At 38.6% G+C, this 26599-nt stretch overlaps 1 protein-coding gene across 1 annotated transcript; it reads right to left on the bottom strand.

Annotated features, from left to right (window-relative positions):
- Positions 1-1677: 1677 nt before the first annotated feature.
- Positions 1678-25385, bottom strand: PLRG1 (pleiotropic regulator 1). Its single transcript, XM_044430824.1, has 15 exons — positions 25295-25385; positions 19817-19923; positions 18267-18409; positions 15949-16002; positions 15208-15301; positions 14246-14336; positions 13953-14054; positions 12405-12497; positions 11974-12123; positions 11775-11876; positions 10985-11087; positions 10343-10451; positions 8557-8696; positions 6857-7050; positions 1678-5583 (listed from the first exon to the last, which is right to left on the bottom strand). Exons 1-15 carry the CDS (start codon positions 25301-25303, stop codon positions 5524-5526), a joined length of 1551 nt encoding a protein of 516 aa, XP_044286759.1. The 5' UTR covers positions 25304-25385; the 3' UTR covers positions 1678-5523.
- Positions 25386-26599: the final 1214 nt, after the last annotated feature.

Below are 26599 nucleotides of genomic sequence, written 5' to 3' on the forward strand. Positions count from 1 at the left end.
GTCAGGCATAACTGGACTTCATGTCAAGGGGAAACCTTTACCTTTTTAATGGTTTGAGCATGCTAATAGCTGTTTAATTCAGTGTCCCACAATTAATATAACTTGAGGTAAAAAAATAACAAATCATGAGAACAGTACCAATCAGTGAAGTAAGAAAGTTAGGAAAAATGGAAGTAGACACAGTGAAACAGATAGGCAGATTACTTCCAACCAGGGGTGCACATATAAGCCAACAATGCTAGATTTTTCTAAGCCAAATCTAGGCTAGAGGCAGCATAGGTTCCTGATTATGTTCTGTTCCCATTTCCCCCTACCATACTCTGCCTTAATGCTTGGCATTTCTCTTCTCCATCAACATACACGTTTGCGTTGGCCAGCCAGAAGGGTCCCCCTAGCAAGCCATTGAAAAATCAGAGCTTATGTTGCTTCAGAATCAGCATATTCAGTTTGTGCAGGGCAGTGAGGCAGGCGATTGATTCTTCTTTAATCAGTTGAGACAGAACACACTATGAAGTAGTACCATATTTTTCGCTCTATAAGACGCGCCTGACCATAAGACGCACCTAGTTTTTAGAGGAGGAAAACAAGAAAAAAAATATTCTGAATCAAATGGGCACATTATCACAAGCACATTCCCCATCACTTCCCCATGGGCTGCACATCTGACAGACTTACTGCACACACATATTCACTCTATAAGACGCACAGACATTTCCCCTTACTTTTGAGGGGGGGAAAGTGCGTCTTATAGAGCAAAAAATACGGTATATGTAATGCCTTCAATATGTGCAGTAAAAGTTCCCACTCAGGGATAAACTCAGCTGGATTCTTAGCACATGGGAGTGAATTATCAAGTCTGAACTGTTGCACTGCTATTAAATAATGAAATAAGTGACACAGTTATTCAACAGAGCTATAAGGTAATACAAGTCCAAAGATGTGGAGTTCTGAAGAGGTTAAGGATCACAGCCACAAGTAGCACAAGATATAGATATGAATTTTGTTCTTCTTAAGATGATTTGAATTTTAAATTTGCCACAAGTGAAAAAAAAATCTGCACCTTAATATTAAATTATCTAGATCAAACCTTATACTTGGCGTGCATTTTTGGCTACCAATTTCCCAGGGAGCCAACTTAAAAGCCTGGAATCCTTACCCATGTGTTTTTTCAAAGATATTGGCCCCCTCCGGTACAGTATTTTATTGAATGCATACACTGTTTCCATTAAAACACATCCAGCACATCATAAATATGCGTCATTAAGAGCAACTGGCAGACAAGAATGAAACAGGGCTTAAAAAGAGGGAATTTAGAATAAGAAGCAAAGGGGAAAAAAACCACACAATTAAAATCCTCAGAGAACAATTCTCGTATGCCTTAACCTATCAACAAAGCAATGTATTGGGGCTTCCTGTATGCATCAGGAAAGCATATCCTACTAATGAGGCATCATCCCTTTTTGTCCCCATACTTCAAATCTCTTATGGTGGAGGTATCTGAAGAGCACCACTAAAACTGAACTTGAGTTTCAGGAAGTAGATATGATCCTATCTCATAAGTTGGGAGTGAAAAGATCTGTTATGTAGAACTAGGTAAACACTTCTTTGGATCCAAGTCTATAATTACAGCAGTATCAAGCAGACTTGCTTTTTTTCTGAAAAAAATGTGCATGCATCTGACTGTCAAGGCATTTATTTACATATCTCCATTACATGTGTCTACACAAACAATACAAATTACTTAAACTGAGTTCTTTAAAGACACACATACACTGCTGTAATCACTTTTTATTTATGGTTAAGTTGCTGTGAATACCCAATATTCTTTTGCTTTGTTTTTTAAAAACACAATATATCTCATTTGTTACTCAGTCTTTGTTAACAAATGGCAACATCCTTCCTCTAATTTACACTTCATGACTGAATAAATGGTAAACTGATTTCAAAGCTGTTATCAGCTTTACCAGCCACAGACACTTGCAATTATATTCTAAGAAAGTGTCTTCCATTCTCATAGCTGTGTACAATGCAAAACCAGAGTGGTACTGAAAGAAATGGATATGTCCTTATTCACTCAAGCAGCACATTTCACTCAATATGAAGAAAGTATCCAAGTTCCACTTCCAATTTGAAATACTCTGTCAGGAGTTCCACCTGCCCAAGCTCCTCAGCATCTGGGCTTTGCGGGTGTTCCACCTCTGACAACGAAGGCAGCACAGAAACAACAAGGCTAGCAACCATTGATAGCCCTCTCCATGAATTTGCTCAATCCCTTTAAACAGCCAACCAAATTGGTGACCATCTGATACAAGAACAAGTTATCGTTTTGCATTTTTGGTGCAAACCCATGCCACAAGCTTGCTCAAAACAAGTCCTATGTTTTCTAAGCTTCACAGCAAGTGTTTAGGATTGCAGTCACGGTGCTTTTATATTTCCCTGTTTGGAGACACCCTTATCTGGTCCTCATAATGACATAGCTATTTGCTTCTAACTGTGATGCCAAACTAGATACCCAGGGAAATCATTGTTTCAATCACTTTTCGCAGTGTGAACATAAATAACCTAATTGAACGCTTCAGTGACTAATTCAAGATCAACATACTTTCTGTGAAGCTTTTGTATATCTAAACTACTCAATTTCTTGCTGCCAATGATTGCTTTCACAATTATAATATCAACAGAAATAAATGCAAATAAATATTATATGTGTTTTCTCCAGAAGTAATATTGCAAAGGCCAAGAAGTTTTCTATTTCTAACCTTAAAGTTGCACACATATGAAATGTGTCCCTTGTGTTGGTCATTTTTAACACATGTAATTTGCTTAAATATTGGCATGGTTTTAAATTTTGTTTTCATTCTAAAGGACAATTTATGAAATAGCAGTCTGCCTACAATTTTGACACCTCAACAGTTTCTTTTCAAAATATGTCAAGGTGAATTTGGAAATGGGAACAGTTCTTCCATTATATGACTGCCTGACATCACTCAGAAATGATTCTCAAGGTAATTCCATTTCAAAATTATTTGCTAAAGTTGAGAAACCCTTCCCCGTAAACACAACAATTGATTGATGCTCTGAACAGCTGTGTTGGCAGAACAGACTAGGCTAACTGATTTCTCTCTCAAGTGAGTCTGTATCTTCACTGTCAGATCATGACAAATATATTCTGTTGTATTAAAGTGTCTTGCAATTGTACAACTGAGCTTTTACAATATTTCTGGCACTTCTGTTTATGTGAAGGTATTTCAAGAAATATTGGCAAATTCTGCCCATCAGCACAAGCAACCATTTTGCTATTATTAAGCTTGCAGTTTTCCTGGTCTGGACTTTTCAGGCACATTTGTTTCAGCACTTTAGCAAACATGCTGCTTTTTGGATGTTGGATCCTATTTAGCAAGCCTCCTGGGAAATCCAAGTCTTTCAGATGGGCATTAGGGTTCTAGACTGCTCTGTTTGGCAAGTCTCCATCCATGCCTGCCCAAGAGAATAGTACCATGTGCCAAGCTCAATTAGTCTTAGGTTATCTACATGCTTGAGGGATTATGTAGAATATGAACACAGAACATAGTTCCTTGGACTTGAATGACTGATGGATCTGGGACAGAATCCCAAGAGCATGCAATTGGTGGGTTAGTAACAGTATTAGTACTGTTCTACATTTTTATGGAACAGACTACAGAATCATTATAGAATAGCTGGCTTCTATTGAAGATTGTATGCTTTCTGGGGATGAACATAATGCAAATTATTTTTTTCTCTCAAGAAAAATTGGAGCCACACAAACCTGGCCATGCTGGCCAAGAATAATGGAGCTTGTAGTCCCGCACACCTGGAAAACACCTGTTTGAGGAAGGCTGCTCTAGCATATGATGCAAGATAGCTCTTCCATAAACCAAACACTTTGAAGCCATCAAATGGTCTGATTTTAGAATTATGACCATTAGGGTGATTTGTAAGAGAGAAAAGTGGAGAAGATGCATTTGTTTCAAGAAAACATTCCCCGATTTCTAAATATTTCCATTGGGAATTAAGCCTCACTGATTATTTCCAACTATAGATGCTTTGGATCACAACTTTAGGATTTGCACTTAGATTAACCAATAGAATGTTAACAAAAGATTGAAATATTTCAAAACATTTTTTAAAAAAGAATTGCGGCAAAATTACATTAGCAAACACTCTAATACATGTTATATGTGGCTAAACATCTCTAAAACAAATGCATATCTACGTAAATTAAATCACAACTCATCACTGGTTTCAGAAGTTATATTGGACTCAGATTGATAGCTATTGATGTTACAAATCAAACATTTCACAGGCAATAACATTTCTATCTAGACAGGCATCTGAAATATATATATCTCTTAACACTATTAGAATAGTGCAAGTGAAGACACAAAACATCCCCAATCTGTTTCTTGTAAGTTAGACAAAAATGGGACAGAACAAATTGGCAGCTTGTGACCTCTGTCCATGCAGAGCATGCTCTTCAAATGTGGATCATGTAGGTCCATGATGGTTTTTCTAGACCCTTATTTCCAGGGCAGCCCTTCTCACCCTCTGAATAATTGGGTGCTCTGAGGGTCAAGGACCCAAGAGAAGCAGGATTCAATGTTGCATCAAGGGCTGCCATCAGAAAGTAAGATCAGTAACTTCTTGTACTGTAAGTGAAAAAAATTTCTGGTTGCACCCAAAACTGCCTTGACATAAAGCATGTGCCATTTCAGTGCTGATATTCTATCTCCACTACAGAGTATTTTGTTTTCAATTTTAAAGTTTTGCTAAGAGAGAATGAAAAAAACAGAAAAACACATTAGAAAGTATTTCAAGGGAATGCTTCATTAAAATTTTAAAAAGGATTCTGATACGGAATAGGCAAATTAAACCATGACCTTAAAACAGAATGACATACGTACAACACAAAAGAGCACAAAAGTGCAGATCTATTTTAGTTGTTAAAGCCCACAAACAAAGTGGAAAAGAAATGTTTTATTTTATTGCATTACAACTTAACAAAGCAGCACATTGTATTAAGTACATAAATCATTACTACAATGGCATTTCCCTCCCTGTAATAAGTTTACTTTTCTGTGCTGATAGACTCCTAGGCCACCAGGATAAAGTACCAAATAGGAGAGGGGTTTTTTTTTCTTTTTGTTTTTAAAGAAAAATAGGTTCAAGATTTTAAATATTTACTTCTCCATCAAAGGAAAGAGGGAGGGAGTAATACAATAAAAAGGAAGAGACCTTCATTACCTTTTGCCCACATAGAATGACATGCACACATTTGGTGACTATAATCACCAGCACATTACCAATTCATTAAATGAACTCTGGTTTCTTCAGACTTGTTTAACAGCTGCAGATGATTTCCTGGGATCAGAGAGAGGATAAAATCCTAGAGGGAAGCCATATATAATATAAAAACAGCAAACTGAACAAAGCAATGACTTTAGCAGAGTTCAGGCTTTGTCATCAGAGTCAGGATTATGGCACAGCTCTGCAGGTGAATTCTCATTAAAATCGTTTTCTCTTGATGATTTCTGGTTTCCAGCTGACAGGATGAGTTTCTTCAGTCTAGAAATATTTTTAAAAAGAAAGATTGGAATGCTAGCCCAATTGTAACTATACACAAACATGTTTAATAAGATCAACTTCAGTGTAACTGACTGTGGTTCAAACTAATTTAAGAGGTCAAATTTATGAATGTATTGGTATTAAAAAGGGGAAAGTTTGCCAACTATGGTCCTCTATATCTATAAAACACATCTTTATATTTAAATGTACGCTCAAGCATTAGAACTTATCCAGAGAAAGCGCTTGTGAAATAGCCCATTACTTCCATGCTACAGATGGGGTGACTGTCCTAGCTCACCCACTTCACTCCTATCTAAGGAAGGATTTCATGTCTTGTCTTCTGGATCAATGTCTACACCTTTTCTGTCATTTCAATTGGGCAGAAATACATGGAAGGTGTGGAAACCCATAGGGCAGGGAGTTTTATTTGATTAATTCTACTTATGATACAAAATGTCAAAACTTCAAGGCCACATTCATGAGGGTCAAATACATGCAAGAATGGAAGTTTCTGTCTGAAAGTTAATAGAGTAATTGAAAAAATAGCAGTTTCTTTAGATTAGAGAGTCCTGACAGATTTCCTGATTCCCCCCCCCCCCCGTAAACAAGCTGTTTGTCAAGTTCTATTATCTTTCCTTTTATGTCATAATACTGCTGCCAAATTAAGACAAGCAACACAGCATTCTGAATTACAAAATAGGATACTAGTTCTCCATGTCTATATGCATTTACCCTGAAATCAGTCCTATCGAGCTCAGTGGCACCCTCTTGTGTATAGTATGGATCCTGGTTATCTGCTAAGATTTCAGCAAAATCTGGCTAACAAAGTACTTTCCTGCTTTTAAATGTAGCACTACTGTAGCCCTTCAAATATTCTGTTCCATCCTTGCGAAATAAATTTTATGTCTTTTTCTACAGAACATACATGCTCTGAATGATTGTATACTATCTGGGCCTTGGAATTAATTTAAAAGGCACCTTATTGAGCTTGTACAATGGAATTGGAAAACATTTTATTGTATTCAGTTGCTGGTACATTACAGCCAAGCAACATTGCTGACCTCCATTTAGAATAACTAGTTTTATTATCTTCCCCCATCTCATGAAATCTGTTTGTGGTTAAAATATACTTAGTGCTCCTATTCAGTTAAAAAGATGCTTGCTCCAGAAGCAAACATCTTTTAGAGACAATGCTTTCAAAATAGTTCTAAAAGCATCTTAAAGTCAGCTTTATGTGTAAAAATATACTGCTAAGTAGAATGTGCAACCATACCGCAGTATCATCTTCTCTGTAGACTTTTATGGTTTTATCAGCTTCAGCAGTAAGAAGCCTGCTTTCAGACTGATCAAATGCACAAGCAAATATTCCAGATTCACTGTCCAATGAGCCAGGCTGGACAGCTGCATGCACCCTCTGGAAGTTGTATCCAGTTCTCCAGTCCCAAAGATGCATTGTACCATTGTCAGCTGAAAAAGAAATAGTGTTGTATCAGTTCATTTATATGGGTATTATGCCCAGTTTAATATGTCAAAAGGCATAAAATTTACATTCATTCATCATTTACTACAGAGATAGACTGTCTTCATGCATCACTGCGAAGATTCTCTTTTTACAGCACAACAGAAATCCATTCTCATTAAACAGAACAGTGCAGAAGGAAGCCCCACTAAGTTCAACAGGGCTTACTTCCAGGTACACAGTGTATAGGAATGCAGCTTAATTAAATGCACAGCTAAATGTGCATACAAGTACACAAAGCCAGAGATATTTCTGAAGCAAGTATGCTTTGTTTTCCAATCATAAATGCATATATCTTCATCTTAGAAGTGGCATTACCTCTTGTTACAAAAACAGTGGAATGTCTCATGCTGACCATTTGCAGTTTTTCTAAATCATTGTGATAGAAGTACTTTAAGTCAGTCTTTTCTAATTGGGTAGCCTCTGGATGTGTTCCAGTACAACTTCCATCATCCCCAGCCACCTCTAGGCCATCAAGTTGGGAAATATTTCTTTAAATACATGTCTTCAACAGAGGCTTGCCTTGATATCAGTTTGACACCAAAGAACCTTTATTTTCTCAGTCTCTGAATCTGTTCCTGCTTTAAATGTGTTTTATCTGAGCTATGTTTCTATTGTTGCCTTTAGTTTTTCCTTAGCCTTGACTAACTTGAAACCATCCAGATGTACAATTCCCATCAGCCTCTAGGCAGCAGAGCTGATTTGGCAGGATGGAGTTGGAGTTGCCTATCCCATCTGGAAGGGACACCAGGTTGGGAAAGGCTGTTTCAATTACTTACTGGAGATCTTCTTAAGTTGTATTAATTTTCTTGTAAGCTGCTTTTACGAATACGGTTATTGAACAGCATATATTATTAATACTTTTTAAAGGAGTATTTGTATACCTTTTTAGTCACTAATTGATTAAAAAACCTCAAACTAATTGTCTGGCACAGGATCCAATAAATGGCTAAAAAGAAATCAGTATCCCACACATTTGCTGGTATCAGAATATTTATTGCAGTTTGTTTATTTTTTGGGCCAGCACACAACAAAACTGGATTCACATGCTTCCTCTGGAAGAGAGCTAACCTGTTCCTCATTCCTATCAGAATTCAGATATCAACAAGATGCTCCTTAAAGTTACTCAGGCCAACTTTGTTTAAAGCCTAAAAGCAATACTTCAAATAGTATCTGGAGACAAAGTTCTTTCAGTACTAGAAGTCTATAAGCTCATTCCTGTTACATAGCTGGTCAGTGAGTTCTGAACTATTTGAAATGTCTAAATGTATAATGAACAGACTTCCATACTGCATGTTACAGTACAGTATTGTTGTAAGCCGCCCCGAGGCTTCAGTGAATGGGGCGGCATAAAAATGTTTAAATAAATAAATAAATAAACAAACAAACACACACACACACACACAACAGGGAAGTAGGATTCGTTTTCCTCAAACTATTTGTAAAATTCTTACCTCCAGAAACCAGAACTCCATCCGAGTTCACAGCTAGTGTATTGATAATAGCACTATGGCCAGAAAGATTTTGGATGAAGTTTCCATCAGGGAATCTCCACTGTTTAATGTTATCTGGGGACCCTGATGCAAATGTATACCTGTAACAAGATGTGTGTTAAGAAATCAGGAAGCATAGGAAAATCACTTAGCAAAGACTGTTGTATTCAATTAACAAGCTCAAAATTCCACTCTTATTACAGCTACAATATAATGTAATGTTGAAAATATTTCCTCCAGATATCTTAAGCATTGTTGTTGTTAGTTGCAAAGTCACGTCTGACCCATCGCAACTCCATGAACAACATTCCTCCAGAGTCTTAAGCATTATAACATTGTTTATCAAAAATATTATTCCTATATTTAATTTTTAAGTCTGAGTGCGCAGAAATAGCTTCCCACTGCACACTGCATCTAGCAAGCTTTTGCTTTGCAGCTGCCCCTGTATCAAACCCCATTCTTGAGGGCCAGCTAACATTCATTAATAGGTCTTTGGGGAAGTGGGGGAAAAGGTTTCTAGTCAAAAGGAGGGCAGAAAAACCCTGGTATGCTAGTGGCCTTACTGGTCATTTTGCATGGAATGGTGCCTGGTTGTACTACAAAAGTGGACTTTCTCAGTAGTGGGACCCACCCCTTCTTTTGAAATACTCTCCTACCTCTTGAGAATATATCTATTTATCCAGGCTTTTTCTGACCTTTGAAAGACTCTGTCAAATCACTTTAGTGTTATGGCACTGTAATGCTTTAAAACATTTTGAAAGTTTTAATTATTTATTCTTCCTTATATAATGTTGTGCTGTATTTTAATAGTTACATAATGGAATTCACTGCCATGGGAAGTGATGGCCACCAATCTGAATGGCTTTAAAAAAGAGATTGGACAGATGCATGAAGGAGGAGGCTATCAGTGTCTACTAGCCTTGCTAGCTAAGTGCTACCTCCTTTATCAGAGCTCACATGCTCACATTTTCTTAATGAGTCATTTAAGGATGTTGATGTTTGTTAATAGTAGTATAAATAACTCCCCCTCCCCCCCCCCAAAAAAAAACAAAAATAAAACACTAGGCTTACACATTGCCAGCAGACAAATATCTAGGTAAGTTATCAGTCCGTGTTAGTCAGCTACACACTACCACCAACACAGACAATCTTAGTCTATTTCCAGTTTGCTATTAAGTTTTTTAAACGGGTTTGCGCCAAATATTTATCCATGTAGTGGTCAGAGCTGGACTAGGATTAGAAAATCCAAGTTCAGATCCCCATACTAGGTGGCCTTGGACTGGTCATTATTTCTCAGCCTAAACCACGTCATGGAGTTGTTGGGAAGATAAAATGTGTTGAAAAAAGGAAGCATATAAATGTAAACAGTAATAAATACAATATACATATTCACAAGTTATTCCACTGATTTTGGTAAGGCATATTTTAAGCAAATCTGCACAGAACTGCAGGCTTGCCAATCTGTGACAGTGAAAACATTTACACACAAATGACTGGCCGGGGCAGGGCGCCAGCATCCCTGGAATTTCACACATGTGTCCCAGGCCTAAGGAGTCATCTCAATTAGCCATGATGCTTTGTAAAGAGTACAGAAGCCCAAGCAAATTAGGCCTCATAGCCTTCTAAACAAGTGAACAACTTTCCAAAAGTGTTGAATTCATAAAAGTTAGTTCACCCTTGTCTCTAGCAAAAGGCATGGTTAGTAAGCCTATTATATTAGCATAGATAAAACTCCGAAAAATCTTACTGTCTTGGGTGCAGTACAACTGCTCTTACTGATTTCTTGTGATTTGTTAAAGTGACCCGAGTTTTTCCTGCTACCAAGTCCCAGAGTCGTATAGTGGTATCGTGACTTCCTACAAGAGAAAACAAGTTTTTAGAAAAACATACTAAAATATCACTCCTCTGAACTGTTACAGAACCACAAACCATAATTTTGCTACACTTCCAAGTCTCTCTATTTCAACAGCACTTTGGAGGATCCTTTGTGCAGGAGGCATCATATAAATCTCAGATTACCTTAATTGCATAGAAGACTGAAGGGGTTATTTCAACAGACATACTATTACAGTGGATACAACTGCTTTTCTGAAGTATTTCACCTTTTTGCAGTAAATTAATCTGTGACTGAAGTGGTTCTGTTTGCTAACAGATGGCCATTTTCCAATTTATTGCTCTTGGTTCTAGCCTACAGTTAGAAATAATCAGCAAACTCACAACAGGTTCTGCAAGATAAAATCCAACCATTCTTCCAAAGCAACACTGGTTTTCATGCAAACACTTAGATCCATCATATTGCAGCATCATGGCATCGCCTGTGCATGAGCTGGCCACAGTGCTGAACAGTTTAATATGTTGTTTGCATGGTCTTCAACCCTGACAAACATACCTGTGATAATCTGTGGTTCCGCTGCTTGGCATTTCACAGTTGCAACAGCATTTGTGTGTCCTGTCAATGTATGCACACTAGCTTTTGTCCTTACATCCCAAATCTAATAAGATCAAACAAATTTGAACAACCATTAGTGCCATCAACAACCAAGGGATAGCTTATAATCTTCCACAGCAAATCAAATGTAGCACACATTCACTTTCTTTATAAACTTTTCCACAGGACAGCCACAGAAAATTTAACCTCTATCCTCCTATTCTCTTGTTTTCCTTAAAACAAATTTCAACTCACCCCAATGCTGCTAAAGATAATAAAATAATCCAGTACACAGAGTTGCTATCAAGTGTTAAAAAACTAGAGGAAAGCACCCAAATATATGCCTCTAAGAGCTATTTCACCCATAGTGTTTTCCCTATATGGATACAATATTTATGTAAACAGATAATAATATAAAACACAAATAATTTTGTGTAAGGTATACGGGAGTGTACTTTGCTGCAACTATACTGATTGAGAAGCACCTACAGATAAGCAGCAAATATTCAAAAATCATGGTATAGCCAGTTTCAGAGACTCTCTCCTGTAAAGGATAGAACTTGTTGACTGCACAAAAGTTTCAGTCTTCCACACATGACTAATATCTGATCAAGTCACAAAACCTATACAAGGAGATTTAGCAGGTTTCACAGCTTTTTATAAGTAAGCAGATGTGACACGAAGCCTAAGCATTGTTTTTTATACCAAAACGAAGCTTAAAGTACATCTTAAACATTCTAGTTTTACTTACACGTGCAGTTGAATCTCTGCTACATGTTACAAGCACATCTATTGTTGGATGCAAATCCAAGCCATACACAGCGCTTAAATGACCATGGTAATGCCTAATAACCTGGACATAAACATATTTCAGTTAAAACTGAAAATTCCACAAAGAACCATTTTAAATTACTGAAAGATTTCAACTGCTATTTGTATGCTTTGCTTACCTTATTATATTCAAGATCCCAGCATTTGACCTGTTTATCTTCTCCACAAGAGAAGAGGTACGGACTCCTCGCACTCACTATTACTCCTCGAACTGTACTAATATGCCCCGTCAAAGACAGTTTTAACTTGCCACTTGCAAGATCCCAGATCTATAGTAAGAGAAGCAAATACTTGATATTTTTGCAAGGGCCAAACATCAAAGTTTGCCAATTTAATTGAGGCCAACAACTCAAATATTTAACAAGTGTACAAAATGCATCCTTCTAAAAGGAGAGAGTCCATGAACTCAGAATTCAGCATCAATCAGGTACAACTCAACATTTTGACAATCAAATAGTCTGAAATGGACTGTTCAGAAACACTCAGCAGTAGTTAAAATAATGTCAATGGCACCAGATCACAATTAGGTCAGTTCTTTGGTACTTCTTACCTTTATAGTTCTGTCAGCAGAGCCAGTAACAAACCACTGGTTTCCCGGTTCTACTGCAATACATCTCACCCAGCCCAAGTGTCCACTGATAACCTGCAAATGTTACAAGATGGAACTCCTGATTTAAAAGAACTATCAACAGTGACCAGTTAAACACAAGTTCAAAGGAGTTTGGCTCATCTATTTTATTTCAAAGCTATACTAGATTATCCATTAGATATAGCTCACTGTTTATAATCATCTTGACCACCAATTGAAACATAACCATTAGTTCATGTTAGACTGCTTTGCAATACCATACAGATTATAAATAATCAGTGAATATGACTCATAAGGAAATGTGATTCTGTTATTCTGGCCTCCCATCCCAGTCATTCATCTTCACACAAAGTTACACAAAGTACGAAGTCTAGTTTCACAGCACTGGTATATTCCAAGCACAAGTTATATTGCTAAGTATCTTCCTCCTACCCTCAAATTCTGTGCTAATTTCAAGTGAATCTTCTCCCAAGATTTACTATTATTATATTACATGGCATTTCTATACTGCCTGTACTCAAAGCTCTCTGGAAAGTTTGTAACATTTAAGTCACCCATCCAGATTTCAACCAGGAGTGACCCTTGCATAGCTTCCAAGATTAAGCAGGATCAGGCACTTCAGGCTATGAGCCAACACATAGAAAAAATAGACAGAATGTCCAGGGCTGTAAGTTGCCTCATTATCTCTGTCTGCAACCAACAGAGCACCACCTTCCAGGAGGTTATTCACACGCCATACATCAGCATGTGATGTAAAATTCACTGTATATCAGACTACATGGCATATCATGTGAAGAGTTAATATTCAAAACAGCCATAAAGTCTTATGATTCACATATTCAATGTTTGCTTTATGTTTTGTATGTCAAGCAAAACATGTCAGTAATAATAGTGGCTTTTTAATAGCACTTTTGTAGGCAAGCTTTTCTGAATTTTGAAAACCAAAATCTTTTTGACTTCTTCACAACACTACTAAGCTATCTGGCACATATACCTTTTTATATACAAATTGAAGCTATTGTGACAAACTGGAAGAAATTGAGAAGAAAACCATTGTAGTAACCAGCTTCATGAGGCAGGGAAACCCTGCCTTTTAACTAATAACAAAGCAAAGTACAGATACTAGAAAAATGAGGTTATGGCCTGGTTTTAGGAGTATCCATTTCCAGGTTTAAATGAAGCACAAAAACTGCAGTTAGTTTAAACTAATGTGTACTGAAACAAGCCATGGTTAGACACTACAAATAGATCTTAACTTGTTTCAATAAGCCAGTTTATATTCATTGGATGTAATGGCAATCCAGTTAGCTTAAATAGTGAAGCAGATGCTTCCAGTTTTTCCTTTGATGTGCCCTGGAGTAGAAACAGAAAGGGAGAGCACTTGAATCCAAGTTTTGAGGAAGTTTTTTCATGTAACCCTAAACTATGGTTTAACATTACATCTAAACCTGGCCAGTGTTTAGCATCCCTTTTATCTTGGGATTTGTCCTTGTAACATTTACAACTCACTCTGTAGAGTTTCCATGGAGGATGCCACTGTGGTTTTGGCATTGTTGGAGCCTTCTTTGCCATTAATGCAGAATTTTTATTTCCACCTGCTTCCATCATAGCCTATAAAGGAAAAAAAACACAAATATTTTCTTTTAATCTCAGAAAAGATATGGCTCTTGGTATCTATAAAGAAATCCTTACATGGTTATAAAGTGGATTACAGAAAACTAGTTTCTGAGAAACGCAGTGCAAGATTGGAATCCAATTTAGATAACACTGCATCCCGAAAGTTATCTATTAAGGAGTCTTACCATAGTCAAGCCTGGAGGCTGTGAACGCTCAGGAATCCCAGCATGTCTATACATATCACCTACACCAGCAGCAGTTCGATTTGCTTCCATTCTGGAAAGAGAAGAAAAAGTAGATGTGGAGCGGAGAAAGTGACATTATACATTACATATATTTTTCAGATACACTATAGTAAGACCATTGACTAAACCCACGTAGCATGGCTTGCTTGAGAGAGAAGCAGCCCCCTTGTCATGCAGTTATTTGAGGATTGTTCAAGTAGGTAACAACAAGCCACAGCAATCACCAGAAGCCTGTCATTTCCTGTTATCCTTCAAAACCTTGTAAAGGTTTTTGATGTCCTCATATTGTGCCTTGGGGTCTAAGACAAATGATGATGGACCCATTTATGCTGCCATCCTAAGCACACTTACTTACTAAATTCATTGGAGTTACTTCTCAGGAGGCATAGTTAGGCTTACAATGTTCATGGGTCTGGTGTCATTTAAACTAAGGTTTCCTAGCAACTTACTCACATCTTCAGTCATACCAAGTCCTAGCCAAACCAAAAAAAAAAAAAAAAACCCCTACAAGAAGGCATTTACAAGTCTTCTTTACTCAAGGTGGAGAAAAGAGTTGTACATATGCTGTTATACTTGAGGATTCCTTATCATCCCAAAATCCTAAGTCCTTCTTTATCTTTCCGATGAGGGAACAGTGGTATCACAAATAGCAGCAATGATGAACTGTAGCATGAAAGGATTCCCAGCATAATCTACCCAAACATGCAATATTTGATTTGGTTTTAACAATGCTATCTGAAGCAACATGGCAGCTATAAACACTTAGGAAAATCAAATTAAGAGTGAGAATATCACTGTGCTTTAACAAATATCAACTGAAATCACGGTGCCTTAAGTTTTTACTTTGAAAAAACGATTCTGCATTTTAGATCAGATTTTTCACTTTAATAAAATATCATTACTTGGACTGGGAAGGAGGCAGTGCCACAACTAATGACTGAGCTGCTGATTCACTAGGCATCCTCTGAATTTTGGTATCTGCAGTCAAAGCCACTCCTTGTAAAAAGAGAAAGCACCCAGTTAAGAAAATGCTAATTAAATCATTACTATTCATTTTTTTCTGAGAAAAACCATTGAAAAACTTACCATCTTAATCCAATACTGGAAGAATGGACTTATCTTTGCACATTAGCAGTTTCCCTTTCCTTCTCCCATCAACAAGAACAAAGCTTCATAGTCAAAAGCTCAAATAAATTTGAAATGTAGACTTCCTTACCAGTAATTACATATAGAAATCTACCATAATAAACTAGCTTCTTAATTTGACCCAATTTTAACTCAGTGCCATCACAGCAATACTAAAACCTCTTTACTATCTAATAGTAAGTATTTTCCATTTCAAGGAAGCTATTATTTTAAGCATGCTTAAACATTTCATACACAATGGCAACAATATTCTACTAGTTAAAAAAGGGAACTGATAAAACAAAACTCTGAAGACAGTAAGTATGATTACTTGCACATTACAGATTTCCATTTAGTCTTCCCAACTTTTTTTTAAAGAGAATAAAACCTTCCAGTTTTATTAACACACAGCAATGATTAAGTATTATATCATTACTGCAAATATCTTCCCTAAGATTTTATACCAGAGCAATACACAATTTCACCCAGACCTAATCCTTGTTTGGCCAAAAACTTACCGGGCCCAGGGGGATATGGATGTGTTCCTGTTATCAAATATTCATTATCTTCTCCTAGATGGTGAGATTAGTTAATTATTACTTTATAGAGGATTAAAGTATACACGCTTGTCCTAAGATTCTTGGAAGTACATTTTTCATTGCAAGTCATGCATAAGAGCAGCTGCTGCTAATATTTACCTTGTAACAAATGCATCCCATGCTGTGTATACCCTTCATAAAAAACTGAGAAATTCACACTTTAACATTGTGACAAGTGCTGCTACTTAATAATCCAAAAGCAACAGCTCCATTAATATTTATATAAAGAGCAAGTAAACAGTCAAAATAAGGAAGCTTTGAGTTTATCAAAATTCCTATCAGGCTGAACATTAAGCAACTGATGCCCACAGAAAAGCAGGGGGAAGAGAGAGAAACTTTTATTGCTGGATGGCAATATATAAAAAACAAACAAACTCTCAACTTGAAATAGCTTACAACTGAATAGTGTGTGTTATGTAGACATGAAAGGCAACCTTATTTGCATCTACTCAGAAATAAGTGGATATATAGATTACATTGCTAGTTACATTAGGTCACACTTGATATAAAAAGCATTGAAGACTCCAAGAACTATAGATGCACTGCCTTCAAAAAAATAAAAAACAAGCATGTATTCAAAATTTATTCATTAAAAAGAGAAACCAAGTGCTTGTTTTTATATTTTCAGATGAAGAACAGCCATACTTTGTAACACCTGGTGTAAAGAATCAAGGGTTTTGGCACCACACACAGTTAACCTAATAAAATCTGCACAACACTTTCCCTGCTCCACTGGGCTTCAGCTGGTGGTTTGACACCTACTATTATTAGGTCTCAGCCTGACACAAGGTGGGTCATCACTGCAGCAACCACCTTCATAGATATATATGTTAAAAAATTAGTGCGGCTCCCCAGTCATATTTGGACAGAAGGTCCATTTTTAAAAATAATGATGGTGATTGCATTCAGTTTGATCAACCATTTGAGAACTTAAACATCTTTTCATAAGCTTTCACTTAGACCTGTTGCCTTTGGATATTTTTCTTACAGACCAATAAACTGCCTATGATTTTTGAATGTGGGATTAATATCAGTTATGTGCTGAGTGCTCTTTATTACTTTATGAATTAGCTGAATGAAGCAGAGCTTTAAAAAAAACCCCAACCATCTTCCACAGGAGGGGTCTCTTAAATTGTGCGAACTTACCATGAATTCTGTAGTACTGAAAGAAGTACAATATTTCTGACTGCAGTGCCATTTTTGCTTCAGAAATTATCTTGGGAATTAATACCCTATCAGTGTAGATATATTCTACAGTTGTGAATGATTACAGGCAGCACATCCAGACAGTTTTATTTATTTATTTTTCGATTTATGTCCTGCCTTTTTCCTACAAAGGGCTCAAGGCAGCTTACATCATTCTCCTCCTCCATCTTATCCCCACAACAACAACCCTGTGAGGTAGGTTGGGCTGAGAGTCTGTGATTGCCCAAAGTCACCCAGTTGGCTCCATGGCTGAGCGGGGACTAGAACCCAGACCGCCTGAGTCCCAGTCCCATGCTCTTAACCACTACACCATACTGGCATCTCTTAAACATGATTTAACACCAAGTATATAAGAATATGCAATGTACACCCCATTCATCCTGAAAAAATATCCTATCTTATTTGTACTTAACTGCTGAATTGGATCTGAATGACTGAGTTCACATGACCTAAGTCAGCAGGGGTGTGGCTTAGCACAGCATGCAAGCCCACTTTGCGTCCCTCAGGGCAGCATATAAATCAACCCATGCAGCCATGGCTTGTTCTTGGATTTAGATGAGTCATAGTCAAACAGAAGAACAGCAAAGAAGGGTTGCTGCTCTGGCCAAGGGACCCTGGCTGCCCTGCTCCTCCTCCTTCTCCAGCCCCACTTAGGTCTTGAGACAGAGGAGGCATGTAGCAGAGGAAGGACCTGCTTGGGTTCACTTCCTCAACAGCATCCCTGATAGAAATTGAATTATTCTAAATATACCAGCAGCACCCTCTGGCAATGACTCAAAGAGTAGTTGATAGTCTTGAGACTGATACTGGCTGAAGGTAGGCAAGGTGTCCCTTTCATGCTTCTGAAGATGCACAGCAATTAAGAGACTAACAATGCATGCATTCTCCTTCTCTTTGTATATGGGCCTAAGTATCAGTGCAATCCCATACATTCAGCAGGATTCAATGCAGTTTAATCTTGGGCAATTGGATATACAATTGTAGCCTGTGTCAAAGGGAGAAAAGGAGGGAGGCGCAGGCAGGCACCATACCTGGACTCTGAAGATACTGCTTATGTCCATAGGAATCAATTACGTTGTGAGGACCTTTCTCTCGAGCATTTTCTTTCAATACAGGCATGTGCAGCACAGAACCATACTCTGTATGAAGTTTAACTGCCATCTTAATTTTGTGGCTGTAGAAGAAAATGCTTTATTACATGTTTATTTCTGATGCATTGTTTTGTCATAACAAATCCATCTTTCGGTGAAAGATGCTCATACCATCAGGAGTTCAGGTACCAAGTTGAGTTGTTTATCCCATTGCTGGGATACAGATTGTTCCAAATCTAGATTCCTGTTGCCTCACATACAGGTAATCAGGGAAGTGTGAGGAATCTGTCGTGTGCAGAAAATCCACCAGATTCCCTTGTTTTGGCTTCCTGAACTCTTGTCTGCTTTGAGTTCAAGATTCTGGAGAGCATGCCCCAGGTTCATTGGATGCTTGCCAGGAATCAATCTGGCAGCAGCAAGCAGGGAAGAAGGTTGGTTGCCCAGAATGGCAGCCACTTTGCTTGCTCGCCTGCCCCCGTTTCCTTGTGTGATGCCCAGGCAGCCCCTGCTTGTGCTCCACAGCTACTGCTCAAACAGTGGCTGCTCCTCACACTGAAGAAGCCAGGTTGTGGTTCACCCACCAGGAAAACAGCTGCTGCCCTCAATCGGTGGCAGTGCCCAGTTGCATGTCAAAGCAGCCACTCAAATGGTGGTTGGGGGAAGTGCCTTCATGGCAGGCACCTTGTGACTTGGTGACTGCCAGGAAAGCACAACCCCAACAGCTGTGCGAGCAGCATCCCTCTTCCATATCAGCTACAGCCAGCCTTTTGGGCTGCTGCTGACAATGCAGAAGGTGGTTGCCAGTTGTGCAACTGGACCTCAGCAAGTGTTTGTGGACTTTCTCTCAGTTTGACTCTCTTCAAAGACCAAGGCAAGCACAAGAGGAAGCCTCTGAATGCTTGGAAGGACAGATTCTGAAAAGGTTCATCCCATCCCTAATAGGAATACTACTGGAATAGTTAGCTAGATTTGATTTGGGTACATCAGTGCACCCCTGCACACAAACTGCAGCACCAAATCATTTGGATAATTTAGTACACAAATGTAATCCTTGCTGGATCAGACTACAGATATTTTACTCCAACATTTTCTTCACATGGCAGGCAACCAGCTCCCTAAAGGATCCCACAAGTAGGATATGAGTACAATAGCACCTTTCTGCCTAACTTTACCAGCAACTGGTACACATTGTTATGTATATCACTGATCCTAAACTCAAGTGCTGGTCCATTTAACCACATGCATCAAAGGAACACACAGTGTTCTGCCAAAGAGGTTCAACTGGTTGGGAGAATTCAGCCCAATTTAACTTTCTAGAAAAGTACTTTCCCAGTTGCTGTAGGACCAGGGCTGACAGAAAGTACCCGATTCCAAAGTTATGTCTAGTAATGATAAGAGTGATTAGATGGGACTCCTGAGTATATGGAAACACATTACGATTCTAGAATAACTTATAACTTCAAAAATATCTTGCTGGCAATTTTACTTACCTTCTTTCATCCAATAGTATAGGTTTTGCATTGTCAGCTACAAACATGTCATGAGTTCTCTTCAAAGATCTGAATACAAGGGTATGCACAGAATGCTTCTGCACTTCCTGAAAAGATAAATTGCAGATACATCTATAACAACACATTTCATTAGACAGGTTTTCACAAATATTGGTTTAGCTTGATAGACAAATGTAATTTATCACCAGGCTAGGTCACCACTTACTCATTTTTATGTGCCAGAGCTTTCAAGGAAGGAACAGTCTCATATTACACTGAGCTATTTAAAGTAACTTGTTTAAGAAAGATCCAAGGTCTATAAAATTTAATTCAGCTCTCCATGCATCAGCCCATGTGCCAACTGGGGCTGGAAAATCAGGGGCTATTCTATGTATTTTCTTTACATAGAACTATGCTAGATCAGACCAAGCTCCATCTAGTCTGGCATTCTAGACACAGTAGCCAAGCAGTTGCCTATGAGAAACCTACAAGCAGAACATGAGTGCAAGTGAACCTTCTCACCCATGTTCTCCTGCAACAGATGTGCACTGGAATACAGTTTCTGATACTGAAGGGAGCACATACCCATCAGGAACAGTGTACATTGATAACATTACTCTCAGTGAATTTGTTTATTCCTCTTTTAAAGCCATCTAAATTGGTGATCATCACTATAATCTGTGCTAGAGAATGCTGTAGTTTTAATTATATGCTATATGAAGAAGTATTTCCTGTTATCTGTCCTGAAACTCCCAACAATCAGTTTCATGGGGTCGCCTCGATTCTAGTATTATGAGAGAGGGAGAAAAATGTCTCCCTATTTACTTTCTTCTCACCATGCAAGTTTTGTGTAAGAATCTTAGAGCTAGACAGAAAAACAACAGCTAGAAACAGAAATGCTTTGCTTGCTGCTGAGGAGGTGTATTTGCTGTCTACTTTCCATATGGGCAGTTAAACTATCCTGAAAAAACAAGAGAGGAAGGCACCTACTTCTTCTGTTTAGATTTGTGTTTACTATATCTGTGCATTTTATAAACACTGAATCAGTTTGAATACTCTAATAGGAAAGTAGAACATAAATCTACTCAATAAAATAAGAAGGCTTCTCTGACATGCTATTATTACTGTGATTTTGTTGTATTTTCATGTTATAAAACTACTTTGGAAAACTTGCCAAGAAATCATTTAAATAAATTTGCAATAGTAATCAGAATGTTATACTGGACATTGAATAACAGCTTAAAAATAATAATTCATTGTACTAGGCAACAAATGCAACAGAAGTGCTTTGTTCAGTATATTGGGATATTTTAGTTGGTTCTTCTAAAAGATATATTCGTTGTATCTCTCAATAACGTATGGGATCTATAAGTCTTTAAGCACAGTGTATTTGGATTACATTGAAGGTGCACAAGATTATACTTCAAAATAAAGTACATATATGATTCTTGTATATATATATATATCAAGGGATTAGTAATTTAACTGTATGCTGTGAGCTTTTCAACATTTTCTGGCTGTTTACATCTTCAATTGTTTCCCTCATTTTGTTTTAGAATGCCTACTAAAAAGGATTACTCTTACGTTGCTTATGCATGTTTGGTTAGCATAGCTTTATTCCTTCTACTGTAAATAAAGCACTCTTTTCACCCATTAAAAAAAGCAACTACATATCAAGGACATATGAGAGAAGGAAGCCAACTCTTACCCCCACATTCTAATAAGTAGGTGTTTACTTTGCAATAGAATCCATAGGAACTGAAGGCTAGCAAGTCTGATCCTGCTTCCTAAATAAATTATGTTAACTTTCTCCCTTTCCGGACCAGAGTGTCAAGATCAAGGATATTAGAGTGATGCTTTGGTCAACAGTCTCTTTTCCCGGCTAAGGAGAACTGGGTGCAAATGTTAACTTAAAAGCATTTCACCATCAGTCTGGCAGGATAACTTCCATATATACAAGTATTTAGAGACCAAAGCTCTGTTAAATTTATCCCCACCATCAACAATGGATTAACAAAAAAACATGAGCAGAGGAAATTATTTACAGAACATTAAACACAATCTGTTACCTTTCTGCCTGCCCAAGATCACAAAACTGTCACTCATTTTTTGTTGACTCAAATCCACTCACTTGTTTAATTAGATTAATGGATATTGTTACATAAAGAGGGCACATTAATCTGTTAATACCATACATCAGAAAGTCAATTGTTGGTGACATTGAAACAGTATACCTTCTTTATGTGACCAAATTGCTATGCTCACCATATGGGGCTCTAGTTTCCAAATGTGAATTAGGCACTAAAATATATGCCTGTGTGGTAATGGAATATATATGTTTGCTGCAGCCAGTTAAGATTATGCACAGGGATCTAACTTGTTTTAATAGTAAAGAATGTTACAAGGTACCATATAGTTAACCCCTTACATAGCAGCTATCATTATTAGCAGACCAAGAGTAAAGAAAAGCAGGGCTATTCCATTTTCTCCATCATTCCTTCAACAACTGCCTATTACAGCTCCATCAGGCTTGACACTGATGCTCTGTATATTCTCTGCATGCACTTTGTGCTTCAAGACTCTGTGTTAATCTATCCTATGTTTGGAGGATCTGGTCCAACTTTCTGATACAGAGAGAATTTGTGCACGTGCAGCCTGCATGTTGTGAATTTCCTCTGTGGCATGGTATTTTTATTCCTACCACTTGCTGGATTGCTGTGAGGAAGTCCAACACCTTGCTGGGACTTAGAGGAAATGCAGAATATAACTATTATTTATTAATTTGTTTAAAAGTCTCTCCCCAATTCTGACAACATGAGTCTGCTGTTAAAGAACTAACACAGCTCCTTCTACATTGTACTCACTTGGGATCTATGCCACTCCGTGAATGACCTATGGCTTGCTTAGGTTTCTTGCACAAATGCAGGTGTAAGACTTCTGCCTTTTTGCAAGATAAAGACTAATACCCTTGCAGCAAAGCCAGTTAGTTGATATTCTGTTAGACATTGTAACATTAGACAAGACTGGAACTTATGAAATAAAAGGAGCTGAGGAAGGCCTGGACAACCCCTATATGTACAGGAACAACAGCAGGGGTCCTTGTTCAATGGTAAGAGCACCTGCTTTGTATGCAGGACTAAAATTCAAACCAATAACCAGCTTCTTGAGGTCAGACAATGACACAATCCTACCTGACACCCAGGAGAGCTACAGCCAATCACTGTCAATAAACTGTGATCTGAGGCATGCTACAACACAAAACAGTACATCAAGAGGGGATTGCCTTTGCCAAAATATATCAACAAGCAAATTCTGGCTGTATCTTGCAATCAAAGTTCCACAGAGCTATACACAAAGACAAAGCTGTGAGTTGCTGACAAGCACAAGTACCCCAGTAAACTTGCTGTTCTGTTTTTCATTAGGCAACCACAGGAACGTACAGCCAAGCAGAGATACTGTAACACTGAAATCTTCAAAAGACCTTTACCACCAGTAAAGAAGGGCTTGAAAATTAGAAGCTATTGACAGCCTGAGTGACCTTTTCCTTTTCTCTTCAGATGGTACTTTAGCCTGAATAGTAACAAAAGGTGGAAAACCAAAACATCCTTAGCTTCCCAATCACAACAACTGCACTTTGTCCATCCTTAAACACAGGTAATTATCCTGGAAGCCCATACAGCAGCTTAAGTCAACAATTAATACTGGGATTCCTGGCTGTCGATACATAAACAACATGGATACTACAGTAGTCCATGTACTATTGTTTATTTAAACATTTCTCTTCTGTCTTTATCAAAAACAGATAAAGAACTGGCATGTGTCAGTTTTCTACACGAGTCTAGCTGTCAATTTTCAGTGAATCAAGAAAGAAAGAAAGAAAGAAAGAAAAACACTGAAAGGTTGAAAGAGCAAATGGATGCGCCTTATACTACCAAGCACACACAAAGAAACAACCTCTTAACTCAGAGATGACTGCAGCCATCACAATGCTCTGACTGAGTACTAACATGAACTGCCCAAAGGATTGCAGCCCAGCATTCAACCATTTGTCACCATTGCTGAAGACCATTAAAAAAAAGAAATAACATGTATTATAGGAATAAATTAAAGATTATGTAAGGGACTAATAACTCCCTGGGCAGTGTCTCAGAGCCCATAGGATGCAGGGGATCTAACTCTCCATAGCATTCCACCATCAGAGAAGAAAATATGAAAGTGGAACCAAACCCATGGCAGTTTCCTCCTCTGTAGTTGAAGCTCTGACCTCTGGAAAGGCCAAGAATGAGTGGCAAGAGAGAGGCTGTGGATCTGCTGGACAGGACAATCTGCCAGCTCCACCTCTGAAGCCTGTCTAACAGAAATTCCTCCAAATCCTTTTTTGGAGGAATAAGGAACATAATCACCTTACACTGTTCTTTCTACTGTGACAGGCCTTTGGATAGATAGGAGCCTTTAAGATCAGATAACTTCACTCCTAGCACTGCTTTCCTCTTTTGGCATGGAAATAACAAGAAATGTTGATAATATGTAAGATGAGAGACAGATATAAATATGTTCTAAACTGAGTCTATCCATGCTGCCTTCTATAGACCAGCACTACCGCGGCTGCTAGGCTGTTAGTGGATCTCTGAAATCTCAAACTAATACACACCTATTTTAAATTTCAGTAAGTTAAACACAGTTTGCTTTAAGAGAGTATGAAGATGAAGATAAAGGCTTTCTGTAGATTAAATGCAATTAATATGCATTGTGGAAGCAATGCATGGCGATTTTAATCTGCTCCTTGTTTTTTTGGGGGGGGAGCAATTTGGTTATCAGCAACTGAATGAACAATAATTAATTATCGAGAAAAACCCCACAGTAGCATACACCTTTATTAGGCTAACCAAAACATAGGAAAAAATGTGCACACATTCAAGATATCCAGAACATTTGATCAAGCTTGGTCAAGAGATCTTAGGAACCTACACACATTTTTGTGGGTTACTTGCAGGAAGAAGAAAAGCAGGGTACGAATGCAATGCAATAACAGTAATATTTCATTGAAACAGGTAATGGATTCTTCCCCTTTATGAACAAAATAGACATCATTGCTAATTACAGGTTGCTTTTCGAACTACTTAAGAAAATCCTCCCCAAAACAGTGACAGGAAAGGATCTTACCAGAACCCTCCCCAAGGTTTGATCAGACCCTTTTCATCAAGTACTCGCATGGACGTACACAACAGGTCTGGATTCATCCCCTTCTGAAGCACAACCGATAGACATTTAAAGAGAAGAAAATTGTTCCAGGCAGCTAATAGATAACCGGGGCGGGGGTGCGTGGGGGGAGAGGCTAGTGTTAGCTCAGTGACCTCCCAACTCAAGAAGTATGAAGGCCCTTACCTCGTTGCTCTTACCCCACGCCACCAATATAAGACGCCCCCCACCCCCATTCCCCACTGGGAAAGGGGCCCGGAGAAAAACCCATGCACTTACCTCTACCATGGCGCCGATCTGTCTTGTCAACTACACCCACCACAACCCCGATCGCTCAACCGCACCGCTACAAACCTAACGCCACACTCAGGCGCGCTAATTACAAGGCGCCCACTTCCGGCGCTTCTCGGCGCGAAGGAAATGACGTGCAGCACGCGCGGACCGCCTCGCTCGCGCCGTCGGGTTGCTTGGCCCGAGCGCGGGAGGGCGGGGCGCGGTGGGGACCGAGTGAGCGGGAGGTTGCTGGGCAGAGCTGCCCTCGTCGCCCCGAGCCCCTTCGTTGAAGGGTGGGGCCTGATATACGCGTAATAAATGATAGACTTAATGTGCACTAACTGCCTAATGCTACTCGTGTCGGCTTAAAGAAAGTTCATCTACGCGGATTGCCGCCCAAGGCCTCCCATGGGGGAATCTTTCCTAAGTAGTGCCCTCCGGAGGTGTGTGGGACTAAAATTTTTAGCATGGCTGACTGGGAGAACCTGGGAGTTGTAGTTCCAGATAGCCGGAGGGCAGCAGGTTGGGGAGAAATGATGCACGGGCTCGTCGACAGAATCGTGAGAAGCGGAAATCTAAAACGTATGCACTGCTTTTTCTGGGCCTTTCCCAGGTGGCCAGTGCCATAGGAACAATTACAAAAATAGGGAGTTCAAAAGCTTGTGAACAAGAATGGTCTGAAATTAAACTACTCCTAAAGTCATAATGTGTTGAGTTATGGGAACTGGAATTGGTCACATAGAGATGAAGTATTTTAAACATGAGTGATTCATGAAGGCATAATAAATCACTAATTTACATCTCTCTTTGTAGAGTGAATCCCAGGTCACATCCCAGGCACAATCAGGTAAAGCTCAGAAAAACCCCAGTAGGAAGCCCCAGAAAGTGGCTGCCACTCAGTGTGAACTAAAGATGGGCAATCTTTTGTTGAATGGTGATTCCATATAATGCTGGAGTTGAATGCCCATCTGCCCCAACTAGAATGGCTAATGGTCAGTGAATATGGGAATTGTAGACTTCCATCCAGTATAAACAGTCTTGCTATAAAAGTGTTTCCTCTCTTTCTATGGATATTGATGCTTTGCAATTTTTACAGTAATTCAAATGCCGCCCTCAAGTTTGTATGTAACCCTCAAAGTTTAATCATGCTCTAGCTGAAGAGCCCCATCTGTTTTTTGAAAGTAGTGTATATTTTAGTGAGTAGGGACATGACTAGGTTTGCTGCTTTTCTGAGCTTGGATTCTATGCTTCACCGCATACAATCCTGTGCAAGATTCAGCATTAAAAAAATCTGCAGTTTCCAGCATCCTC

Source organism: Varanus komodoensis, unplaced genomic scaffold (assembly GCF_004798865.1).
Source record: "Varanus komodoensis strain SLA01 unplaced genomic scaffold, ASM479886v1 scaffold21, whole genome shotgun sequence".
Taxonomy (NCBI): Eukaryota; Metazoa; Chordata; class Lepidosauria; order Squamata; family Varanidae; genus Varanus; species Varanus komodoensis.

Bases quoted from the DNA above. Each gene is read 5' to 3' on its own strand.
- PLRG1 (XM_044430824.1), bottom strand. The intron at 18,410-19,816 runs GTAAGTAAAATT...TTTCTTCTACAG, and splicing joins ATACTATTGGATGAAAGAAG to CCACAAAATTAAGATGGCAG. The intron at 15,302-15,948 runs GTAAGTTTTTGG...TCTTTTTACAAG, and splicing joins TCCATATCCCCCTGGGCCCG to GAGTGGCTTTGACTGCAGAT.